At 44.6% G+C, this 25139-nt stretch overlaps 1 protein-coding gene across 1 annotated transcript in view; it reads right to left on the bottom strand.

The window, feature by feature from the left end:
- The window catches only part of ETFDH (electron transfer flavoprotein dehydrogenase), a 412507-nt gene that overhangs the window by 75577 nt on the left and 311791 nt on the right, over positions 1-25139 (bottom strand). The window contains exon 11 of the mRNA XM_086962357.1: positions 3904-4086. Within this exon, the coding sequence (XP_086818483.1) occupies positions 3904-4086 (183 nt within the window). The remainder of the gene's footprint in view (positions 1-3903; positions 4087-25139) is intronic.

The following is a 25139-nucleotide window of genomic DNA, read 5'->3' as shown; positions in this document are numbered from 1 at the left end:
AACCAGGTAAAAGCCCTAAGAAATGTGAGTCGTATCGCCCTATATCTATACTAAACTGTGACTATAAAATGTTTACCTAAATAATGGCAAAGAGACTTGGACGAGTAGTAGGCACTTTGATTAATTCTAATCAAAAAGGTTTTGTTACGGGAAGACACCTACAAGAATTTACCCATGAGCTAATTGGAGCAGTGGATATAGCTAGGAGCGAGAAAATACCTCTGTCCATAATTACTGTTGACGCTGCAAAAGCGTTCGACAGAGTTAATTGGATATATTTAAGTGAGGTGTTAAAAAAGTTTGATGTAGGAACTAATATCCTAAAGATGGTAGAAAAAATCTACAACCTACCTAAAGCCAGAATATTATTAAATGGGGAATTGACTGACCAAATCTCAATTAAGAGGGGGACACGCCAGGGGTGTCCCTTATCCCCAATACTATTTAATTTATACTTCGAGCCCGCAGCAGAATGCCTCAGGAATCACCCAGACATTGTTCCATTTTTATATCAAGACTCGCGTAAAAAAGTATCTCTCTATGCCGATGACCTCATGATTTTTACATCTGATCTAGAGGAGGCTCTCATAGCTACTGAGGATACATTAACAAAATTTGGGAAAATATCGGGCTACTTAATAAATAAGTCCAAAACAGAAACCATGACTTGGAATGAGAACTATCAAAGTCCTTATAATAAAGAAAAAATCAGATATTTGGGTATCGACTTGGTCAAAGATCTAGATAAGGTAGCACAAGTTAATCTCCAGAAGATACAGGGGGAGGTCAAGAGATTATTGAATATATGGAAAGGCCTACCCCTGACGATTTTAGGGAAATCGAATATTCTAAAAATGTCAATCTTGCCTAAGTTTACTTTTATTTTTAGTGCAATCCCGTTAGAATTTAATAGGGAATACATAAAGAAAATCCAGGGAGAGTTATCAAGCTTTATATGGTCATCCAAAAAACCTAGAATTTCTTGGACTAAAATAAGAAGAAAGAAAAATCAGGAAGGGCTAGCTACCCCGGACATCCTGGAATATTGTAGAGCATTTCAATTTAAAAATATAAGAATTATGCTAGGCCCATATGAAGATTACCCATTATATTTACAGAAGTTAACCAAGAATACTAGCCACTTCCTTTTTAAATTCGGCCACCCGAAATGTTTCAAAAAAATTAAATTGAAGACTCTGAGGGCAGCGGCTAAATCTTGGTACTGTGTCAGATCGACAGTGAATATTCCACTCTATAGTGATAAAGCCCCAATATGGAACTCACCTACTACACCGGAGTGTCTCAAAGACTCCCTTGCAACTCCCCTAAAAACAGCAGGAATAGCGACATGGGGACAACTGCTATATCAGAATAAACTCTTGGAGTGGGAGTTTCTGAATCAAATCACGAATTCCTCACTTTCTAAATACAAGTATTACCAACTCTCGAGCTGGACAAAGCCTGTGAAGGAAAACAAAACTGGCAATATCCCACTGGAAAAGAAAATGTTGGAAAAACCCTTCAACAAGGAAATATCATTCTGGTATTGGGCTCTCATAGTTGCAGGGGAGGAAGAATTTCGGATTCCGGAGAGAATTTGGGGGAAAGAGCTGCCAACGTTGGATACGAACTATTTATGGCAAGTATCAATGAGTAAATGCTGGTCAATAGTAACATCTGCGGCATTAAAAAGAAACCACTTATATACCACCCACAGAGCTTATTGGACGCCGGATAAATTATCCAAATTCAGCGGAGCTACGGTGAAGTCATGTCCAAAATGTGGTTTAATGAAGGCCAATGACCTACACATGTTCTGGCAGTGCCCCCATCTCGACGGTTTCTGGAAGGAAGTGGGTAAGACTATCGAAGAGGTATTGGGAAAACGGCTAACTGTGAGTATAGATTTAATATTATTTGGGGTATTTGGCTCTCCAGCAGTCAAATTAACAAAACATGAAGAAAATCTACTGTTTATTTTAATCCTCTTGGCTAGGAGGGAGATTTGTCTAAAATGGATTATGCCAAATCCACCTACTAAGGGTGAGTGGCTCACGTCAATTCTAAGAATTTATAGGTTAGATAAAAAGAAGAAACCTTTTTCCAAAAAATAAAAATTTTGGGAAGTATGGGAGAATCATCATACTAGCGGCTAAAGACTTAACGAAAATGAGGTGGCTCTTGGGATGTTTTTTTCTCTTTTTTTTTTTTCCCTGAGTCCTATGATTAGTGCAAGCAACAATTCATGTGATGGCCAAATAGAGTAGCCAGAATGGCTAGCTCAATCAACCGCGGAAAGTAACCTTCAAAATAAGTAAATGAATGTAAGGGGACCCAATTTTCCCATTAAGATAAATTCCGGAATCCACCAGGAAGGTGGGAAGGCAAGAGAAGAAAGGGAAAGGGTGACCCTGATTCTCCTTACTTAAAAGTTGCAAAATGAGGACAAAAAAAAAAAAAAGGGGGACATTTAACAGGCTTTGTTGCACCTCTGGTATGAAGCCAGATATGCGCAGACAGGCATAGCAACCCGACAAAATGCTCGTGTTAATGCTCCTAGCAGCAGTGTCTGCAGAGTCAAGGGCATACCTAATGGAGGTATTAGAAATAAGCTTGCCCTCAGCTACAAGCTCCTGTCCTCTCTTTTTATGCTCCACTTGGAGGTGCTGGAGGAACTCCTCCATTTCTTCCCAGTCGGCACAATCTTATCTTTGAATCTATGGAGAAGGGTTTTTGAAGGCCATGGAATGTAGGTGCTCAGCTGTGTAACGCAACTCGTTGCTCTGAAAATATATTTGGATGGTGCTACTAGGAGAGGGGAGGAGCCCTATAATCCCTCAATGTTGTGTGAGAAGAGGTTCTCACACTTCCATAATGTACATCTAAGCCTAGGCACACATCAGAGTAAATCAACAGTATGTATAGTCCCTACACAATTTATGCACATTCAAATCAATGATCCATGAACATATGAAGGTAATGTTGCTTTGTCTTTAATTCAGTTTTTCATTCGACTGAAACAGAACCAGCCGACACGTGTTTTGTCAAATTTGGAAATAGTTCCGTGACTTCCTCAGGGCGCACTGCCGGTGATAATTGCAACCCGGCTGGGCTATTTCTTTAGAGTAGTAATGGTCAATGTGCGTAAAAGTGTCAAACTGCCGGTTAGGGGATTTCCCGGCTAGCCACAGCGTGTTCGGAGTATGGACCCAAAATTTCAACTATCTGTTTGGGATTAGTTTCCTGATGCGGGTGCCGTGAGGGTGCAAAGCATCAGACGGTGGCTACACTTAGCAAAGATCTGTAGCAAGTGTGCTATGGACTGCCTCACGGACGATCATTGTGTTCCGGGTACGGACACAATCTTATCTTGCCAATAACCCCATGGTATTAGCAATACGGAGTGATTGGGGGACTGAGCTGCCACTTTTTGCCAGCTGCATCAGTAAGCTTACTCTCCTTATCAGGAGGTGAAGCGTCGCTGGTAGCCTGTTAATAAGCCCTTTTATGGGTGTTGGAGACTACGAGAGAGTCAGGTGGAAATTGCCCTCCGATATAAATAGGATCAGAGGCTAAGGCTTTGTAATTTTTATCAACCCTGGGAATTATAATATGAGCTCGAGTGGGATCTTTGAAAATATAATCAGTATGTCTCAGCATACTCTTAAGCATGTTCATCCATGAAATGTAGTACACAGGACTGAGAAAAAACTATTATTTTTTAAAGCTATTCTGATAAAAATGAAAGTATAAGAGCCAAGAAGTTTTTCAACACGCAACATATTACTAATGTTTTCCTACTTTCTTGTAGAAAAATGTAGGCTTCAACAAAATATTAAAATCATCCTAACACAGTTTCAAATAATTAGTGGCTGACTTGAAAAATTAAACTAAAAAGTTGACCTTTATGCTTCAGTGTCCAGGGTTCCATTCCTCTCAAGATCCAATAAAAGATACCAGTGTAAATAATTCCACCGTACAGTCCCAATGGTGTGTGGCATGAAGGTCTGATGTTCCTAACAGAATAGAGTTCTTTCCACACCCACGATTTCTTTAAATTGTCTTCATATTCTGGTACATAGAGTCCTGGAAAGAACAAGACAGCATTTGGGTTATGAGCAGAACAAATACTAATGGGTTCATATATCATTTGAAGCCTGTAGGCAGTAGGAAAAATCACCAGTGCTATTTCTGTAGTTAATTTGAAGTTTAATAAAAGAACTGCTGTCACTAGGCTTTTGTGTAACAAAATATATACCGACATTCTTCATTAGGAGACAAAGGTCAGATAGAGAACAGAGAAAAACAAAGGAAGGAAAGATGAACAAGAAGGGTGGGAAAAGGCTTATTTATTACTGCATCAACCTGACCAGGAGGTAATAGAATGGGTTGCGATTAACAAGGGTAGTATACAAGTACATCATTCGGATAGTAAACATGGTAAACAATGAAAAATCTAAACAAAAGGATAATTATGTATGAACTTTAAACTGTAACTATCTTAGCAAAGTATCTTTAGCGCTATATCCTGGGGCAATTAATTCCATAGATATGGAGCTTAACAAGAAAGCACATCTAATTTGCAGATTTGAGTTTGTAGGTTTTCAGAATTTCAGGCATCAAAATGGATTTACACCTTGTCAATGAAATACCCTGTGCTATGTCAAGTTTTTCACGGAGGTATGGTGGTTGATGACAGCTTGTGACTTTCTGCGCAAATTACATTTTGAAATCGAAGGGCAAGCAATATAAGTCAATGGAGAGAGGGAGGATATTGTTGAATTACCATGCTCCAGTCACCTGAGGAGCTGAAGTGTGGTGAACTTGTTTCAGTGAATCAAAGAGAGCATAGGCAATCCCCAAAGAACAACGCTTTAACCCGAAAAAATCCTAGCCCTGTGAATAGTATCACAGGACCAGGGTGAATATGACCTGGACTACGCCTTTAACAGTTAAGATTGGAAGGAATGTTCTAAGCAGGTGAAACTGGTACAAGGTTGTTGCAGTGATTTTATGTATATGAATTTAGAAGTTCAAATTGTCACTAATAGTCAAGCTTAGGGATTTGGCAGATGGGACAACATACCCTAAGCAATAACTTCATGTTAGAGAGGGCCTTTCCTCTGCAAATCCATAGAAATCTAAATTTATATGGGTCAGTATAAAGAAACAAGCATTGGCAAAGCCAAAAGGTCTCACCTTTTGGTCCTATTAACTTTGCCAATGTTGTTTACCGACGCTGTGCACCAACGGGAAAACACAAAATGCTTTCTGCTGATGCTGTGCAGCATCTGGAAATAAAGAAAAGAAAGCCAACAGTAGTGACACGGCTACTGTCATTTCACTGGGAACTCATGCATAAAGATGTATATGCCCGTGCATGCGTCTTGACGAGCACACCCTTTGGGGCGTGGCTTGGCAGCCGATGGAGTAAGCTGTGTAAGCGGCAAGCTCCCCCAAGAACCCGCTATTATCCTGCTTAAACGTCGCGGGACCCCCGGTCCGCCGCCTCAAAATATCAGGGGTGGGGCACGCTTGACTCGGTGTGCCCCCTGGACAGAATCCGAATGTCCCAGGGCGGAATTTGGCGACAGCTGGGATCGGAGGAGAGCCCCGAAGAAACAACACCAAAATGGCGTCGCCCCGGGACGACCGATGGCGGAGAATGGCGTTCCCTGCTGCCGACCTCGGACGAGATGGTCCCCAGGTGGTTGGAGCATAAGGGGGACGCTGGACACTCCGGTCTCCCACCCCACCCCGTGGTGTTGACTTTCGGAGCTGGAGGGCCCAGGAGTGTGGCCGATGCTGCGCGGGACGGGGTATGTGTACACCGAGGAGTGCCGCGCGACTTGAGCGCTGAGATGCTGAGGTGCTCTGAATGAGAAGGACAAGCAAAGTGGCAGCGGGGATACCGGACGGCCAGTGGACGGAGAAGGAGGCCCTCTGCACTGGTGAGTGGAGCGCAAGGCGGCCTGAGGCCGCGAACTGCGGAGGTGGGCGAGTTATCCAGGCTAGCGGCGGTCTGCGAGCCGGGGCAGGAGGGTGAGGCGCAACATAGCTGGGGTTGCTGATCCCTGCTCGGAAGAATACTCAGAGGGGAGACAGACGGCGGAGGACGGCCTTTTGGGACCCTGGGGAGTTGGGGAGGCCTGTGAGCGCGCCTGGGCCACTGTGTTGAAAGACCCTAGCGCTACTGGCGCCCACCACTACATTGGGGCACGGACGCTGCGAGCTGGATCTTGCCCTGTGGGCCAGGAGGCCTGGCCCGGCTGGGGTGCTGACAATCGACAACAGGGCGAACCTGCAGATACGAGTGAATTAAGCTAGTGGGGCGCGGAGGAAGTCGATTGCAGGCCCCCCCCACAGGATCTGAGAACACGTGGTGGCCCCATGGGGAAACCTAAGGGGAGGAAGGACGGGGCGCAGCAGCAATCGGATAGTGAACCACCAACCGCATTGGAGCCTGAGGTGCAGGGCCCTCAACAGATCCCCACTATGAACCAACAACTGATAAAATCCTAGCAGCCATAGCGGACTCTCGAGCTGCCCTCCAACAGGATATAGCGCAGGTTGCAACGGGCCTGGGGCTTCTACGGGCCGATCATTCTAAACTTGCAGAACGTGTGAAGCTGGTGGAGGGGGTCCTCAAGGACGCGGAACCGACCCAGAAGGCGCTGAAAGGCACGATGTCTGACGCCTTGGACCGTATTCTGGCTCTTGAAAAACGAGCCGAGGATGCTGAAAGTAGGAATCGGAGGAATAACATTCGGATAGTGGGACTGCTGGAAAAAATTGAGGGGGCAGACCTGGTTAGATACTTAGAGGATTGGCTGAAGGCGACAGTGGCACCAGAGGGACTATCTGCCTTCTACACGTTGAAGCGGGCTCACCGGGTACCAGCAAGACCTCCGCAGCAGGGGAGACCCCCGAGGCCGGTGGTGGCTCAACTGTTGCACTTCCGAGATAGGGACCTGTTGCTCCAAAAGGCCCGCGCTGATGGCCCTTATCATGCTGGGAATAGCAAGGTTAATATATTCCCGGATTACACCTTAGAGATTCAACAACGCCGATCTTCCTTCCTATCTGTTAAACGTGAGCTGAGAGAGGAGGATCTTCAGTACTCGTTGTTTTTTCCTGCCAAATTGAGAGTGATTGTGGATGGAACAACCAGTTTCTATGATACTCCAGAGGAAGCTTGAACCTGGCTAGAATCCTACAGAGCAGGAAAGAATGGGCCAGAGACAGAGAAACAGACCTCCTGGGAGGGCTTCCCACAACGTCAGTCTAAGAGGTTGCGACGCAGACGACAAAAACAGCCGGGACCCACGACCTCGCAGACGGCGGTGGAGCGGCAGGCGGCCCTGGCGGCGGTGACTGCCTTGTCGGGAGGACGGGGATTGCACTCCCAGGAGGGCACAGACTCGGAGAAGGGCAAGGAAGGTTTGGATACGGAGATTTCGGAGGTTGACAGCGTGAAGGCACCATCAGTAACACCAGCGACAGCAGATGGGTTGTTAGATGCATGACCATTGTATGGAAATAGAGGGTAGTAATGTTATTGGGAGGAGTGGACTATATTATAGACAGGCGGACTTGCGATGCTCTGGTGCCGGGCTGTGGAGTGGGGGGGGCGCGGGGACGTGAGCTGATACAGTGTTAATTGAGTCCTAGATTGATGATGCTGCTTACGTCTGGGATGGAATTTGGCTGAGATGGGGGCGGCGGGCAGGGGGTCGTGAAAGACGAACTATTATATGTTGGGTTCGTAGAGCGGACTAGATGCAAGGAAACAGCGGCACCCCATTGGCGCTGAGCCCCCCTCGAGGCCTGTAAGGCATGCCCTCAGTTACTACTGGCGGGCTTAGTTGTATGCTGTGTGTGTTAAGGGTTTGGATGGGGACTAGCTGGTTTGTTCTAGGTCCTGTTCTTGGTGGGAGGGTCTGTTGAGGGGTTGGGTAGACAGAGGGGGATGGGTAATCACTGGTATGGGAGCTGCAACAAAGACTACAATGGAGATACATAACGACAGCGATGGGGACATTACCTGACTTAAGATGTATACCCTGGAATGCGAGGGGCCTACATACCATGACACAGCGCCACAAGATCCACGCCTACTTAGTGAGATGGGGGGTGCACATAGCATTGCTTCAGGAAACACACCTTACAAAAGCGGAGAGTATAGTGCTACAGCGTAGATGGAGAGGACAGGTTTTCAGCATGACATATTCTGCGTTCGCCCATGGAGCACTGATATTGATTAGAGCTGGGGTCCCATTTGAGGTCACGGGGCAGACAATAGATCCTGAGGGCAGGTTTGTGGCGATAGCGGGACTACTCCACGGTAGGGATATTGCTCTCTGTGGTGCATATGCGCCGAATACTGACCAAGCGCGCTTTTTCGAGCGGGTGTCGGGTATGCTGGCACATTATCTTGCAGGTTCTTTGGTGATGGGAGGAGATTTCAATTCCATAACGGACGTATCGAGGGATAGATCCCACCCCCCACTAGCGGACTCGCCTGTACATAAGTTAGCCAAGAATATATCGGATTGGCAGGCTAGCTGAGATCTGGTGGACATATGGCGAACTCAACACTCTCACGATCGCGATTACTCCTACTATTCGGCGGTACATGACCTCCATGTTAGATTAGATGCAGTCCTATGCTCCGCAGGGATAGCTACTAACATAGTACATACTGAATATTTGACCAGGACACTGTCGTATCACAACCCGCTGTTGTTCACACTGCAGTGGGTGAAGGCGACGACTGCCATTCCCACATGGAGACTCCGACCCGAGACTTTATTAGACCCATTGTTTCATGGGGCAATTGATGATCGCATCTCACATTATTTCAACGAGAATGCCGGCTCGACCTCCTTTAGAGCGACGGAATGGGATGCCTTAAAGGTTGTGATGCGCGGGCTATGCATTGGCGGGCATGTGGGGGTGAGGAAAGTGCTTCTACAGGATGTTGACCGCACTGAGACAGTTACGGAAAGCGGAATTAACTAGACCTGGTCACCCGGAGGCACAAGCAGAGCTAGTTGCGGCTAAAGAGAGGATGGCAGCTGAAGTAGAGAGATTGCGGTGTTTCGATTATAAAACCTACCTTTCAAAAGCACACGCTGAATAAAATTATTTTTTTTTAAATTCAAAAGCACACGCTGAAGGAGACAAGGCGGGGACATTGCTTGCAATGCTGGCTAATCCGTTGAAAAGGGGGTCGCCCATATTAGCGCTGGAAAATAGGGACGGAGAGGTGATACACTCCCAGAGTGCGATGGCCCATAGCTTTTTACAGTACTATGAGTGGCTATATAGCAGTACACTAGAGGCAGAAGGAGCGGACATTGATTCCTTTTTAGAGAGAGCAGAGCTTCAAGAGCTGGAAGAGTAGCAGGCGATAGATTTGGGCCGGGCGATAACACTAGACGAAATCAGGAGTGCTATCAAACACATGGCCCGTAACAAGACCCCAGGAGTAGATGGGCTGCCAGTGGAATTTTACTGGAAGTGCGTGGACCTACTAGCTCCTAGGCTGTTAGAGGTGTATGGCGAGGCGAAGGATTTAGGGCAACTCCCGGTTTCCATGCGAGAAGCGCTAATAATTCCATTGTTGAAAGCTGGTAGAGTAGGGACAGATATGGCCTCGTATCGACCGCTGGCAATGCTGACAACTGACTACAAGATCCTGAGCAGGATCTTAGCAACTCGCCTGCAGCCATATATGACCACATTGATCCATGAGGATCAAGCGGGTTTTATACCGATGAGGAACACAGCTATTAACGTGCGACGCCTGGTGAGGATTTTAGAGGATAATCACTCAGAAGCGCTGCAGCCTATGATCCTATCAGTAGATATCGAAAAAGGTTTTGACAGTCTAGAATGGGGGTATCTGTACAAGACGCTACGGCGGTTTGAAGTGCGGGAAGACTTTGTGGCTTGAAAAAAGGTGCTTTATGCGTCTGCAGTGGCATGGGTACGCGTGGGTCCATTGATTACAACCCAATGACCGGTACCACACGGAACCAGACAGGGGGTGCTCGCTCTCGCCCCTCTTGTTTGCCCTAGCAATGGAACCACTAGCGGCGCATGCCATATTAGGAGAGAGATACGAGGGCTTGCTGTGTAGGGGAGTACAACAGTACATTTCGCTATATGCGGACGACTTGTTACTATACCTGGAGGATGCAGAGGGGGCGCTGGAAAATGCTGCGGGATTGCTCTCTGATTTTGGAGACATCTCGGGCCTACGAGTGAATTGGACCAAAACATGTCGATTTCAGGTAAGACCCGGAGCGATGTCGCCTGAGATAGCTAGTGAACTGCGATGGGTCCCGACATGCCTGACATACCTGGGGGTCCACATATACCACAAGGCTGATGAAATACTAGAAGGGAACATAGGGAGGTGTATCAGAGCATTGAAGGGGAACATGACCTTTTTGGGCGGCGCTCCCACGATCTGCAACGGGCTGAATAGCCCTTTTAAAAATGATAGCCTTACTTAGGCTATTATATTTGTTTAGAACACTGCCTATCTGGATCCCGTGTTCAATATTTAACCCCTTGCATGCTTGTGACGGAACCGTTCCGTCACAAGCCTCGGGTGAGCTGTGCTTGTGACGGAACGGTTCCGTCACGGCCCGCTCGCCACGCCTGCGCGGTGCGAATTCCGCGCCTGCGCTGAGGTTTTAATGGGCGGGCAGGTTCGTGACGGAACCGTTCCGTCACAAGCACAGCTCACCCGCGTGCCGTGACGGAGCGGTTCCGTCACAAGCACGGAACCGCCGCGCGGCCGCCCCACCCCCTTAGCGCTGCGGCGGAATAGCCGCCGCAGCGAAGGGGTTAAGGCGCTGAAATCCCTCACAGTGGAGTTTCTCTGGGGATCTGGAAGGAGAAGAGTAGCCCTAGCAACATTGACGCGTACAAAGGCGGAAGGTGGACTGGCGGTTCCGGATTTTGAACTATATTACCTAGCGGCACAACTCCAGGTGACACAGGCAGTGGCAAGGGAATTTCGGGGCCCGGAGCATTTGAGAAACAAGGGGATTCCATGTCATGTGCTCTCCTTCATAGTCATGCAGCAGAGGCTGGACCTCAGGGAACTAACTATGGAAGGGAAGACCTTGAGATTATGTTGGAATCGGTCGCAGAGACGAGCGGGGTGCTCCGCCATTATGCTACCGAAATCCCGCTGGGCATGGTGACTGCGCTTCCCCATGGGGGAAACTGGACATCATTACGAGATTGGGAGGGAGCGGGAATCCAGGTCATCGGGGACTTATACGAAGATGGAACATTGCTGCCTTACTGCACATTGATCGATAGAGACAATTTGCCCGGGGGGCCAGGGGGGTATGGGGGGCTTTCTTCTGTTGCATGCTGCTCTGGCTCATGCGCGGAGAATCCACTGGAAAGGAGATATGGGGGAACCAAAGACGATGAATGCCTGTCAATATGTGACAATGGCGGCTGGGACGTATAAAGCAGTAACATTTCTGTACTCCAGACTGCTGAACGAAGAACTGAAACCATTGGATACTTTAGGACTGAAATGGGAAGAAGGAATAGGGAAACCTATACCGGAAGTGACATGGGCTCAGATAACGTGCAGGGCGTGGAAAAGTACGAGAAATGCAAGGTTCCAATTGATACATTTCTATATACTCGAGAGGGCTTATCTGACGCCCGGCAAGATCAGGAAATATTTTCATGTGGAGGATGCGGCGTGCCACAGATGTTTAGGGACAGGAGTGGAACTGGAGCATATGCTGGGGGGTTGTCCTAACCTAGGAGACTATTGGGAGGACATAGGAGACTTCTTGGCCTTGATCACAGACCGGCAGTTAAATTTTGACATAGCAACGTGTATACTACACTGGTTCCCTCATGCCTCCAAGACTAAGGTGACTAGCAAATTTATCAACATGGGGCTCTTATTAGCGAAGAGAGAAATTACGAGGCATTGGAAGGCGAGAGGGGGTCCCAGTATTGAAAGATGGAAGGCTGAGTTTATCAAGTGGGCAAGGAGTGAGAGCACGATTAGATATCAACAGGCAAGACGGTTAAATAACGATAAGGCATTAGACTCTGCTAACGCATGGGAAGCATTAGTTCCGGCGCTGGTAGATCACCAAACTGAGGACGGAGGGGCGCAGGTAGATGAAAAGGTAGAGACGCCTCATCACCAGGAACACTCAACACATTGAACACCTACAGCTGAACCACGATTAGGAACAGAATGAATGTTTGCAGTTGGACACACCAGTGGGGGTGGGAGAGGGGGGTTAGATAAGATGTTATTGGAGTATAAACTGGTTGATAATGGAGATCATGACACTGTTAATAGTATTCCTAAATATCCTCAGCTAGAAGAGCAAGCGATAATAAAAATGGAATCCTAGATAGGAGAAGGGAGGAGTATAAGGGGCTAGAAGTTTTGAAATGTTGAAGAATACCGATGTGAGAGATATTAAACTCAATAAAATAAGTTTAAAAAAAAAAAATGATGAAGACACCCTTTACTTTGCTTTTTTAAATTTACTATTCCAAGACTGCAGACATCACTTGAATTACAAAATAAATATAGTTTTTAAAAAAAAAGTGTTACTATGTCCTTTGGCGTAGTTTTCGACACCGAAGGTGTTGTTTTAGGTGTTGTAGGCTGTTTCAAGGGCTTGGGCGAATCGTAATCAGGCCTTGTCGGGTTCGGTACTGAAGACAATGGCTTCGGAGTGGAAGCTGGTGTCGTCGGCTTCGAGGCATCGGACGCTGGCTTCTTACCTTTGTCTTTAGAAGCCAACGGTTTTGGAGTTGAGACTTTGTAGTGTAGTTCCTAGTTTCCCACTAGGCCCTGCGCATTGGAATAACATAAACAGTAGTATCGACGTGGAACTGCTTATATTCCAGGCCTCCACTGACTATGCTAAACTTAATTGGGTTGTGTTACCAACTAGCTCAGAGGTCACTGGAAACTTTCTTCTCTGCATAGGAAGTGATCAGCTTCCTTGGCACAGACAAGAAGGGATTCAGTTTTCCAACAACCGTGCAACATGACAACTTTGCTCCTCAGATCAAGAGTCGATCTCTAGGGTCGTGTGAACAATAGACATAGATTTCACTCAGTCAGTCTAGTGCAGTTTACTTTCACAGTATGTAGAGAATAGAGAGACGGGCGTTTATCAATAAAGGGTTAACATTTATTGAACAGTCTTTCTTCCCATACAAGAGAAATGTATTGCCACAATTGCAATAACTGTTATTATAAAAAGTACGTACAGTAAGATAAGTATTGCGAAATAGAACTGTAAAAGCATTGATATGGTTTCTTAGCCATACAATGGTTTAAAAGTAATAAAACATATATACAGTCATATATACATTAGGCTAACATACTCAACTGGTGCTTCTAACTAAGCCTACCCCAGTGTGCCTGACCTAAGCCTAACACGTGAGAAGGGGAGTAAGTAAGTAGCTTAAGTTAAGTTGGTTTTGCCAAGGTTTGTTTCAAGAATTCTCGTCTAAGGGTTTAGTCAACACCATACCTCTGAATAGAATGATGGAGGATTGGTATCTCCTTCAGGGGTCTCTCTCGATATCCCAGTCACCCGCGAGGGTAAACCGGAAGCGCCGGGACTGGATTTCTCTGCACGAGAAATGCAGCGGCTTCTCTCAGCGCGTCGAGGAAGGAGGGGTGACAGCGTCCGCGGGCAGCTGGAATCGGCTGGATGTCTTCGCAGAGGACGGCTGCACGGCTCCTCAAGTGTACTGCACCATAGGTCGCGCTGTAGCGGCGATAATGGTAATCAGCAGCTTCACCACCACAGGATAGCAGGCTGCATCGACAGAGTGCTAGTTTTTACCAACACAGGGTCATGCAGGCAGCTAGCATCAGCAACAGGCAACGAACTCGCAGCTCGTATCTCTCACATTGCTTAAGGCAACGTTGGTAATATTTATACCTGACAGGTGCCGGGTTTGACGCAAGTTTGCTGGACATAAGACGTCAATTAAAGATGTCACTAGGAAGTGACAGTTATCAGTTGCTCATTAGAGTTCCATTACTAATCAAAACATAGCAAGCGGGGATTTCCAGGTTTGCTAAGTTTTTATCTTGTTGAAGAACTCGGAGTGTTATCTAGGAATATCAGATAGTGACTGCTGCTCTGTCATTGCACTAATTGGTCGCAAAGGAAGTAGCAGAGAGTCATGCTGGAATGTGGCTCTGTTCGTGTGAGGCCAGAGATGACTTATCAGAAAATCGCACTTGAACGGTTATGCCAATATAGGGAATAAATGGATTTATAGCCGAATAGGGGCATAAGGTCACAGTATCGATCAGGAACCTAGATAAGCACGCAACACCCACTCCACGTTTTCATGTCCATCAAAATTACTAAAACTAAGCAATTAGATGCATGTGTAACATTGCCCACCCCAAAATACATAAATGCATTCGAAATAGGCGTAGTTGTAATACATGGAATTTAGGTACTGTACGTTTTTTAAAGCATAGTAATCATTCAAAAAATTATTGCATATGAAATCAATGAACGATTATGCAAAAAGAATTACACATGAAGTATCTCTGACAGAAGAAATGCGAGATAAATCATCACATAAAAATGCATTGTAATAACATGTGTGCTAGAGGCTGGTGTTATGTTGTTATGTCTCTAGATGTGCTTAGAAATAGAAGTGTGAAGCTTCTGTTCTCTAAGAATAGTTTTTACGTTAAGCAAAGAATTATTCGTTCCAAAAAAGGTGAATTATTAAAAATGTCCAATTAAAAAAAAAACATTTTAATGCTTGAACGGGGAAACATAGAGTTCCAAAGCTTATTGCAGTCTTTGTTGATCAAAACTGAAGGCCGAATTCAGAGTTCATGGGAACACTGTGTGTCGGAAAGCTTCTCAAAAAGTTATTGTTTCTCTATGGGTGAGAACATCGTATCAGACAGGCTCGCAAAGAATTGGTCTACAAAATCAGGTGATAGTTCAACCAAATTAGATCGCGCTGTAACTTGGCAGGTGTGAGAATGATTGCTGTCATCGAAGGCAGGACCAGCAATGCTCACAGAACGTTGTACCTGGATGATGTTGCTTTTGTCACTCGCTCCACTGTTACCACTTGGCTGTAGTACAGGAGTCTCCACGAATGCCGTCATCAGGATTGGTAGCCGCTGGGGACAACACAATGCGTGAGCCGTTATTGGACTGAGCAAAGTATCGACGTCCATTGGTACTGCTGATGGAAGTGAAAGACAGATGTCCAACACGCATTCATCGCCGCAAAGCATACACCGTAGCACAGGTAAAATGCAATTTTGCCATATCGGTCTGAATGAAAGGAACCAGGTCATGTTTAGATCTCTTAGCCTGGCCAATCCGAGGACGTTAGTTATCCTGTCCCTGTAGCGCATTGCTAGGATTGTCTCTTCCATTCCCATGGGAGCTATGTCTGAGCCGAGGCTTGCCATAACGCAGCAGAAGGGTCAAAAATAGAATCCCTGCGATGAGTCCCAAAAATAGTGGTATGCCGCCAAAGATGGAGTGCACAAAATTAGGAAAGATTCCCAAAATTGCCTGGAAGGGTGTTAGCAGTCCCGTAAAGACTGTCTTAAATATGCCTGGGATGCTTGTTGCACTAGACATGTTAAGGAGTTGGCTGAACATTTCTACGAAATGCACGGGGCAATTTGTTGATAAAAGGTCATGGACTTCAGTAGCCGTCCTTGCGACTAGAAGATCATACGTCTCTTTAGATGACGTTATAGGCACTGTTGTCTGTAAAAGCACAGATTTCATTTTGCTTAATGTATCAATTCGTATAGAATAGAGATTCAGACGAGGCCAGAGAGGAGTCACTATGTCTGGAGGCCCGCTCGGAAACAATGCTTGCATACAACATTTGACCATGGACGTTACTTGTACTAGATAACTTTTCCCTGGCGCGAGGCCACAGCACCTGTGATCCGTTCTAAGAATGTAACTCCCGTTTGCGAGTTGCATAAAGAAGGGCTCTATCTGAGTTGCAGGTGTGACTAGCTGGTGGCATGAGAGGTTGTTTGAATTTCCATCACATGCTCCGTGTAAATTAATACCCTGACACAAAAGTATACCGCTTAGTGAATGTTTACAGTTGTTACCACTAAGAAATACATTTTTGTCGCTGTCACTATAGCAAGAATGAGTGTATGGTAATTTCCATTCGGATTTTACATATCCCTTACCCAATTGTTCATATTGGCCAGCAGGTATGTACTCAAGGCATTTATGAAATCGGAAAGTTGTTATCGGAATTGTAATAATTCCGTGTATTATCCATTCAATGACAGGACTCTCTGACATTGTCAATGGTAATCTCTCGAGTTTTTCGATGCTCAGGATTGTATAGTCTGCTCCTTTCTGTGCCAAACTGATCTGTTTAACAGTAAGGTTAAAACTGGAAAATAATGACGTTGTGTTGATTAAACGCCAAGGCACATAGCCTGAACGAAGATTTTGCAGCGTCCAGCCTAGTTCTATAATAGAGCGTAATTGAGATTGGCCATGTTGTAACATTAGCAAATCTCTGTCTATCACATCAAAGGCAGAGGATACAATATTGTCCAAAGAATATATTCTGGAAGACAGAGTCATTAACCCATTGTCTACCACAGAAAGTGATTTCTCCAAATTAATACGATCAATTTCTCGTATTTTTTCAGCAGTTTCAATTTGCTTTACTTTCCAAGCCTCGTTGTAAGCAGCATAGATACTGGTCGCTATGAAACGCTTTTGACGCTGTTTGCGTGGTCCAAGAATGAAATCGCGCAAATCAGCACCATCTTTTAATAAAGACAAGTGTTGCTTAATTTCAGCCAGTGTGGATGTAGTTAGCCATTCTAGGCAGAGTTTCCCTACACTGTATGTGGTTATAATCCCTGGATGTTGTCTCTGGGAGTATCTAGGGTCTAGTCTGGTCATTTTTAACCCCTGTGTTTTATTCAGGAACCTATAGTGACAGCTATTTGTGTCTGTAGGCCAGATTAACCACTTTTTCCAATCAGGATGTGTTCTGTTGAAATGTAAAATGTGTGACACGTCTAACTCAATATCAGCTGTTGTATTTTCAGGTATTGGCTTTGGTAAAGACGGTGTTTTCATTTCTTTGATCTTAGCTAGGCCAAGACAAGATGTTTGGTGTACAGTGTCATTTAAAAATAACATTTGTTCTGGTATCATGCAGGTTCTAAATAGTGCTTCTATGCCTTGCACCTGCCAATCTTTTGTACCCCAAATTGTTTTCGTTTCAATATTATTTTTCCAATAATCAAAACCAAATGTCATCATTTTGTCATAAAATGCTTCTGAATATATCAATTTTGAATTTGTCAGCATTGTTTTCATTCCTGTTTTATCTAGCAGTTTATAATAAAACGTTTCTGCATCACTGGTGTTAAACCCTGAGAAGTATTTGAATTTCTCAAAAAATGCTTTAGAACTGCTTTTAGGTGGTGTAGCACAATGTTCCCATTGAATATACATAAAAACATTTCTAGGCTGTGCAGATTTATGCAAGTAATGATCCCCATAGTGGGTATAACAGAATAACTGCTCATAACTAGATGAACCTTGTAAATAATCATGATCTGTGAATCTAGCTGACATTACTAAATCAGACATCATGTCATTAATACTGTTAAAGTCCCAATCATCAGAGAATGTACTAGGTGTCACAAAGTCACTTAAGGAAACCTTTAGTTGATGAGGATACTTCAGGATTTCGACCGGACCATAGATCTCAGTCTGTTTTCTCCCATACTACCCCACCAGGTATTGGAATTGCTGTGACATTTACTGTTGACAGTTCTCTTTTCTTCACGTGGGATGATCTGTGTGGTTTCAGGACTAGGTTGATGTTCTGACTTGCTGTGTCCATTGTAATATATTTTCCTTCAATGAATTTTCCCAAACACAGTACCATGATGAGCCAAAGCAGGAGGAAAAATACACCTAGACCGAACCAGAACTCTAGCCAAGGGGAAATTAGGTAGATTTCCTTTAGTTGATGAAAGAGTTCCGTTGCTTTTTCTTTAAAAGACTTTTTTGTTTCTGGCATCACTTCGGGGTCATTTAAATCTTCAGAGAAGTTGTCGAAGTTGATGAAATAACCAGAGGCAGTTCTGTCAATTGATGGGATTGTTCTTTCAATCTGTCTCTCGGTAGCACTTTCTGATGCCACATTAGTGTAGACTGGTGTTGTTTCTTGACGAACTGTTTCAATCTGTGTTTCAAGAGGCACGAGTTCCATGGCATTATTGCATAGTCCTTCATTGTGCACTGCAGGCTGATCGAATGTGATGAGTCTTTCAGTTTGAACCTCTTGGATTGTTGCAAGTTTGGGTATTCTGTTGTTTCTTGGGAGTCCACTGGGCCTACTGTTGATTATAGGCCACATGCTTGTGGTTTTACCAGATCGATAGACACAACTCTGTTCTCCTTTTTACCAGCAAGGGGCGGTAGCACAACTGATCTTGTTCCAGTGACTGCTAAGACAGGTACTGCTTTTCTGTAAGAAGGCCCAAATTCCTTCTTAACCGCGATCTTTTCTCTGACTAGATCCCCAATCTTTGGAATCCAGACAGGCCTTGCTGGGGCTGTTGCGGGTGGTGCCTCGTCAGTGGTACTTGGCTCTTGCTTTAACTTTATGTTGCTTAATGATTTTCTTGTTTCATTCAGTTCCTGTAAAACAGCCAAACGGTCTTTTACATCAAAGTGCGTTTTTTCTTCTTGTACCACTGACATCTGACTATCGAGGTCCTGAACGTTCATTCTAATTCCGAACAATAGTTCGTATGGGCTGAAACCTTTTAGAGAATTTCTTGGCATGTTGTTAAGACTAGTCTGGACACTTATTAAATGTTTGACCCACCCAGCGCCTGAACCCAATACCTTCGCTGTTATACATTGCTTTATGTCACGGTTTTTTCTTTCTACCACACTATTTCCTTCCGGGTGCGACGGACAAGAATACCGCAACCCAATTCCCATGCTGGCCATGGCCTCCTTATAGGCTCGAGAGCTGAAAGCAGGACCCTGGTCAGAATGGAACGTGGTAATTGCGTATGTGCCGATAAAGACTCGCAAATCTTTTATAACCGTTCTAGCGTCAGCCGAGCGCTGGGGCCACATCCATATGAACCTCGTACAGGAATCCACTGCTACCATGATATATCTATAGTTACCGTCCCTTTGTAGGGGACCACAGTGGTCCAGGTAAACGCATGCAAATGGTTTATCTGAGATGAGAAGGGGTGTCTGCGCTGGTCGTTTCACTGTTGATACTTTTATCCTTTGGCATATGTCGCATTCTAATACATACTTTTTAGTTTGTATTCTCAAGCGAGGCCACCAATATCTCTGTTTTAATAGTGATACTGTTGCGGAAACGCCAGCGTGTGCAGAAGCAAGCCCTTCGTGTGCCGCTTTGATTAGTCCTAGTCTGTGTTCCCTGTTTGGAATTACTCTATCCCCCACTCCAGGGATTCGAGCAAAAGGAACATTATTTGTATCCGTTAAGTACAAGTACTTTTTAGGAAAGCCTTTTGGGAGTGTTTTCTTATCATTTTTTACTGACGTACTGACAGCTTGTAGAATATCGCTGTCTATTTTTGTTTGTGACCGAGTTATCGCAGCTACGGAAGCCGTTTGCACAGCTGCCTTCGCGGCTTCATCAGCCAATGAATTCCCTGCAACGTGAACGCCATCACGTTGATGACTCAGTGTATGTATCACGTGAGTTTTTTGTAGTTCTTTTTGTAAAAGAACTACCTGTTCCCAAAGCATTTTATGCTTTATTGTGCCACCTTTTGCATTTTTGAAACCATTTTCCACCCAATTCTGCAAGTATTCATTATAAGATTGTACGCAATAAAAAGAATTGCACACTATTAGTGTGGGGAATTCGCGATCGGTATTTTCTAGCGCCATCTTAAATGCTACTAATTCAGCTCGTTGAGCTGAGCAATCTCCTAGAGATTGTGTTTTAGTGACCAATGGTCTAAATTTTCCTTTGTGCCAGCGACCTTTAACAATCGCGCACGCAGCACTGTAAGCTTGCTTACCCCCAACTGCGGGTTGTGCTGATCCGTCAGTATATATAATACTTCCGTATTCTTCGAGAGGCAGGATTTCAATTGGCAGAGGACATTCATATTCATATTGTAAAAATTCCTGTGTTTTTAAGTTAGGATCAAATTCGTAAACTACGTCTGTTGCAGCAAGAGAATTAACCCACTGAATCCATCTCGGATGCAAAGCTTTAGCATTAGGAATGCTTGCTTTAGTTACCGCTTCTAAAGCCGGTATGGGTGTTACGATTATTATTCGTTTACCTTGTGCTAGGGGCCTTTCTTTCGCTACAGCAGTCTGAACCGCAGTTAGAATTTTCTCCGTTGAACTGAATTTTATTTCAGCCTTTGTGTACAAATGTGATTTGTAAGCTATTGGTACCTTTTCTCCCTCATTAGAGGTTAGGTACGTGAATCCGCATCTTCCTGGGATAACTCGGATTACAAGATCACGTGTGTTGTCACGTGTATCTAATTTTGTTTTTGCTAACATGTCTGTTTGCAGTGATCTCAAAATTTCTGTGTGTCTTTGAGTCCAATTGATTTGTTTTAAATCAGGTTTTATTAGTTCGTAGAGAGGTTTAACCCTCTCTGCGTAATTTAGGATGTAAGTTCTTCCGAAATTCAGAAAACCTAGTATTGATTGTAAATTCTTCAGCGTTTTTGGAGCTTGGAGTACAGCGCACTTCTCTAAGAAGTTGTCCGCTAGGCTTTTCCCTTCACTTGATAATTCGTACCCTAAAAATAGTACTGTCAGATGGGCAATTCGGGACTTTTTAAAGTTGAATTTGTAACCCTCTGCTGCGAACCCAAGTATAATGGTGTTCACTCTTTTCAAATGAGTATCCAAGTCGTCGTCTGTGAGATAAATATCATCTACGTAAGACAATGCTTCATCATCATAGATTTGTAGTAACTCTGTTACCCTAGCTGAGAATAGTCCTGGGCTGTTCTTGAACCCCTGTGGGAGTCGACAGAATTTTTTCTGTGACCCAAATGCGGAGAAAGCGGTCAAGTATCTGCTTTCTGGTGCAATGTTTTGACAAAAGAAACCATTAGAAATGTCTAATGTCGTTTTATATTTTTTCCTAACTATGTTATTCATTAGGGCTGCACTATGCGAGTTTTGTACTGCAAAAGTTTTGCAACATGTATTAAGATGTCTGTAGTCCAAAACTAGACAATATGAATTGTCTGGCTTGGAGACAGGAAACAAAGGATTGTTCATCTGAGAGGTGCATGTTTCAATCACCCCCTGGTACTCAAGTTGATCTAAGATCTCCCTGACTTGTTTTTTAGCTTCTTGCTTTATGGGATACTGCCGTTGGGCAGTTGGTTCATTTTTTAGTTGGATTTTGTGAGGCGGTGAATCCTCATCCCATCCTACATGATTTTTATACAATTCAGGTGCCTGGGCTACTGCCCATTTCCTTGCATATGTATATTTTTTATGAATCGGAATGTGATTCGAGAAGGCAGGCATAATCACTTCTTCGCCACGAGGGCACTCCCTGACAAACTCCGGGGGCCAATCTTTTTCAGCTAACAGAATATCATAGCCTTTTGAGAGCTTATCCCAAAATAGACCCTTAATTTTCCTAGTCTTATCACCCTCTATACGCAATGTTATTTCGTATATTTTATGGGGCTCGCTAAGTCTGGCGTCGGCAGTTTCAACCTGAATGTATTAATTCGTGTCCACTGTCTCCAGATGACTCATCAAGATCTTGCGCGCTATACTGATTTCTGCTGCACTGTCCAACATTGTCAATGCCCACTCCCCGTTTTTCAACTGTGTCCTCAGTATTCTCGGCATGGTTGATTACTCTAATACTGGCTACCTTCTTTTTCTGAAATTGAGATTTCTTATTTTGAGCAGGTTCCTTGTCTTTGGACTTGGTGTGCTCTCCTGGGTCTGACCGTCCTCTTCTTTCCGAATTCTGTGGAAGAGATCGAGAGGGACGTGTATCAATACTTTGATATCTATCAGGTTTTTTCAGATTATCCCTATTTCTAAGGTTATATCTTTTCTCAGAGGGCTCCCGTTGGGGAGACTGGCGTTCTCGAGTCGGAGTTCTTTCCCTCCGTCGAGGAGACCTTCCTCTGGACTGGAAAACTTTTTCCTTGGGAGTGGATTGTTTATTTCCATCCCAGCTCTTTTTAGGAGTGTTTAAATTATTTTTAATAAATAATTTTTCAGGATTTTCGAGCAGTTGGGGCTTAACTGGTTTTCCACCCAAGCTGTCTCTACCTAATTCTTCATAGCATTTTTCTATGATTTATGCTAGTTCAACAGGATCTTTTATATCTGTTTCCTTCAACTTCTGGCGGATCGCCACAGATGCTGCTTCTCCTTTAATGTTGGCTAATAATATAGCCTGCTTGAAATCTTTCAGTAATTTCATACCTAGATTTAAAGCGGGCTCTGGACCGAATTCATTTTGAATCTGTTTTAGCACTTCTGGTATTACCGCCATAGACGGAACACCGTGTGTTTTTGTGTAAATGGAAGCAAAGACTGTACCCCAAGTGTCACAGTCCTCCACGTGTGGTGTGATTCCCATAGGAAGGCAGATGGTCAAGATTCTGTGTTTCTCAATAGGGGTAGTATCAGGAAATACTGCCTCTATTTGAGTGATTTTCTGGGCTAACCAGAAAGGAATTTGTTCCCGTTTTACGGGTGTTTTACCAAGACATGACTGTATGTTCTGTGGTGTAATTTTATTTGTGTTCCCCTGATGAGGGGTCAGCTGTGGTGAATTAACAGCTGGCTGGACTGTTGCAGTCCGTATTACATATTGGACTGATTGCCTATGTATTTTTATTAATGTGTTTAGCTGTGCTAACAGCTCTTCTCTAGACATTCTTGCAATGTCAGGATGTGGTGTGTAGCTGGCTAGAACCGGCCACGTGGCTCCTGGTCTACCTAGTGGACCGAGCCTGGTTATGTGATCATTGTGTTTTAGGGCGCCATCAAACCAGAGCAGGTGCTCTTGAAATTTAAGAGGAATTTCAATCTCCTCGAAAGGAGCGTACTCTTCCGGAGGTTCCTCTATTTTGTAATAGTGAAACTCTTGTGTTATAGCGTTTACCGCTGGAAAGTTTATCCATGAATAGAATACCTCTGTCTGCCGATACTCGTGAGCCTCTATCACGAAAATTACTGTACCACCTTGAGGTGTCAGTCCGTTTTCTATAAGTTTTAAAGTTATAGATCTTCTTAACTGGACCGGGATGATAATAGCATCCGGGTCTGTGTATTCAGGACCTTGCTGAGTCGCATCTGCTGCGGCCCCAGCGGTGCCGTTGTTTTCTACTGACATTGTATAAATGCAGTTTTTGCAGAGTAGGTCTCCAAGGAGACAAAAATTAGATGCACAATATTTTGGAACACTGTATCCTTCAACGTTGAATAAACCAGAGCTTTACATAGGAATCTCTTCCTACTAAGGTCGGGCGGATTTTAACCTTTCACCCACTCCAGACGTCTATTGGAGTATTTACGGGAGAAAGGGGTGTGAAATATGCACGACTGAGTTACTCTACAAGTCTTGCGTTAGTTTATCGCCTTACCAAACGTTAGGGCGCCATGTAGTGTAGTTCCTAGTTTCCCACTAGGCCCTGCGCATTGGAATAACAAACAGTAGTATCGACGTGGAACTGCTTATATTCCAGGCCTCCACTGACTATGCTAAACTTAATTGGGTTGTGTTACCAACTAGCTCAGAGGTCACTGGAAACTTTCTTCTCTGCATAGGAAGTGATCAGCTTCCTTGGCACAGACAAGAAGGGATTCAGTTTTCCAACAACCGTGCAACATGACAACTTTGCTCCTCAGATCAAGAGTCGATCTCTAGGGTCGTGTGAACAATAGACATAGATTTCACTCAGTCAGTCTAGTGCAGTTTACTTTCACAGTATGTAGAGAATAGAGAGACGGGCGTTTATCAATAAAGGGTTAACATTTATTGAACAGTCTTTCTTCTCATACAAGAGAAATGTATTGCCACAATTGCAATAACTGTTATTATAAAAAGTACGTACAGTAAGATAAGTATTGCGAAATAGAACTGTAAAAGCATGGATATGGTTTCTTAGCCATACAATGGTTTAAAAGTAATAAAACATATATACAGTCATATATACATTAGGCTAACATACTCAACTGGTGCTTCTAACTAAGCCTACCCCAGTGTGCCTGACCTAAGCCTAACACGTGAGAAGGGGAGTAAGTAAGTAGCTTAAGTTAAGTTGGTTTTGCCAAGGTTTGTTTCAAGAATTCTCGTCTAAGGGTTTAGTCAACACCATACCTCTGAATAGAATGATGGAGGATTGGTATCTCCTTCAGGGGTCTCTCTCGATATCCCAGTCACCCGCGAGGGTAAACCGGAAGCGCCGGGACTGGATTTCTCTGCACGAGAAATGCAGCGGCTTCTCTCAGCGCGTCGAGGAAGGAGGGGTGACAGCGTCCGCGGGCAGCTGGAATCGGCTGGATGTCTTCGCAGAGGACGGCTGCACGGCTCCTCAAGTGTACTGCACCATAGGTCGCGCTGTAGCGGCGATAATGATAATCAGCAGCTTCACCACCACAGGATAGCAGGCTGCAGCGACAGAGTGCTAGTTTTTACCAACACAGGGTCATGCAGGCAGCTGGCATCAGCAACAGGCAACGAACTCGCAGCTCGTATCTCTCACATTGCTTAAGGCAACGTTGGTAATATTTATACCTGACAGGTGCCGGGTTTGACGCAAGTTTGCTGGACATAAGACGTCAATTAAAGATGTCACTAGGAAGTGACAGTTATCAGTTGCTCATTAGAGTTCCATTACTAATCAAAACATAGCAAGCGGGGATTTCCAGGTTTGCTAAGTTTTTATCTTGTTGAAGAACTCGGAGTGTTATCTAGGAATATCAGATAGTGACTGCTGCTCTGTCATTGCACTAATTGGTCGCAAAGGAAGTAGCAGAGAGTCATGCTGGAATGTGGCTCTGTTCGTGTGAGGCCAGAGA

This window comes from Lissotriton vulgaris, chromosome 3_1 (assembly GCF_964263255.1).
Source record: "Lissotriton vulgaris chromosome 3_1, aLisVul1.2, whole genome shotgun sequence".
Classification (NCBI taxonomy): Eukaryota; Metazoa; Chordata; class Amphibia; order Caudata; family Salamandridae; genus Lissotriton; species Lissotriton vulgaris.
The sequence above is the reverse complement of the archived record's forward strand: the minus strand, read 5'-3'. Positions and strand labels throughout refer to the sequence as shown.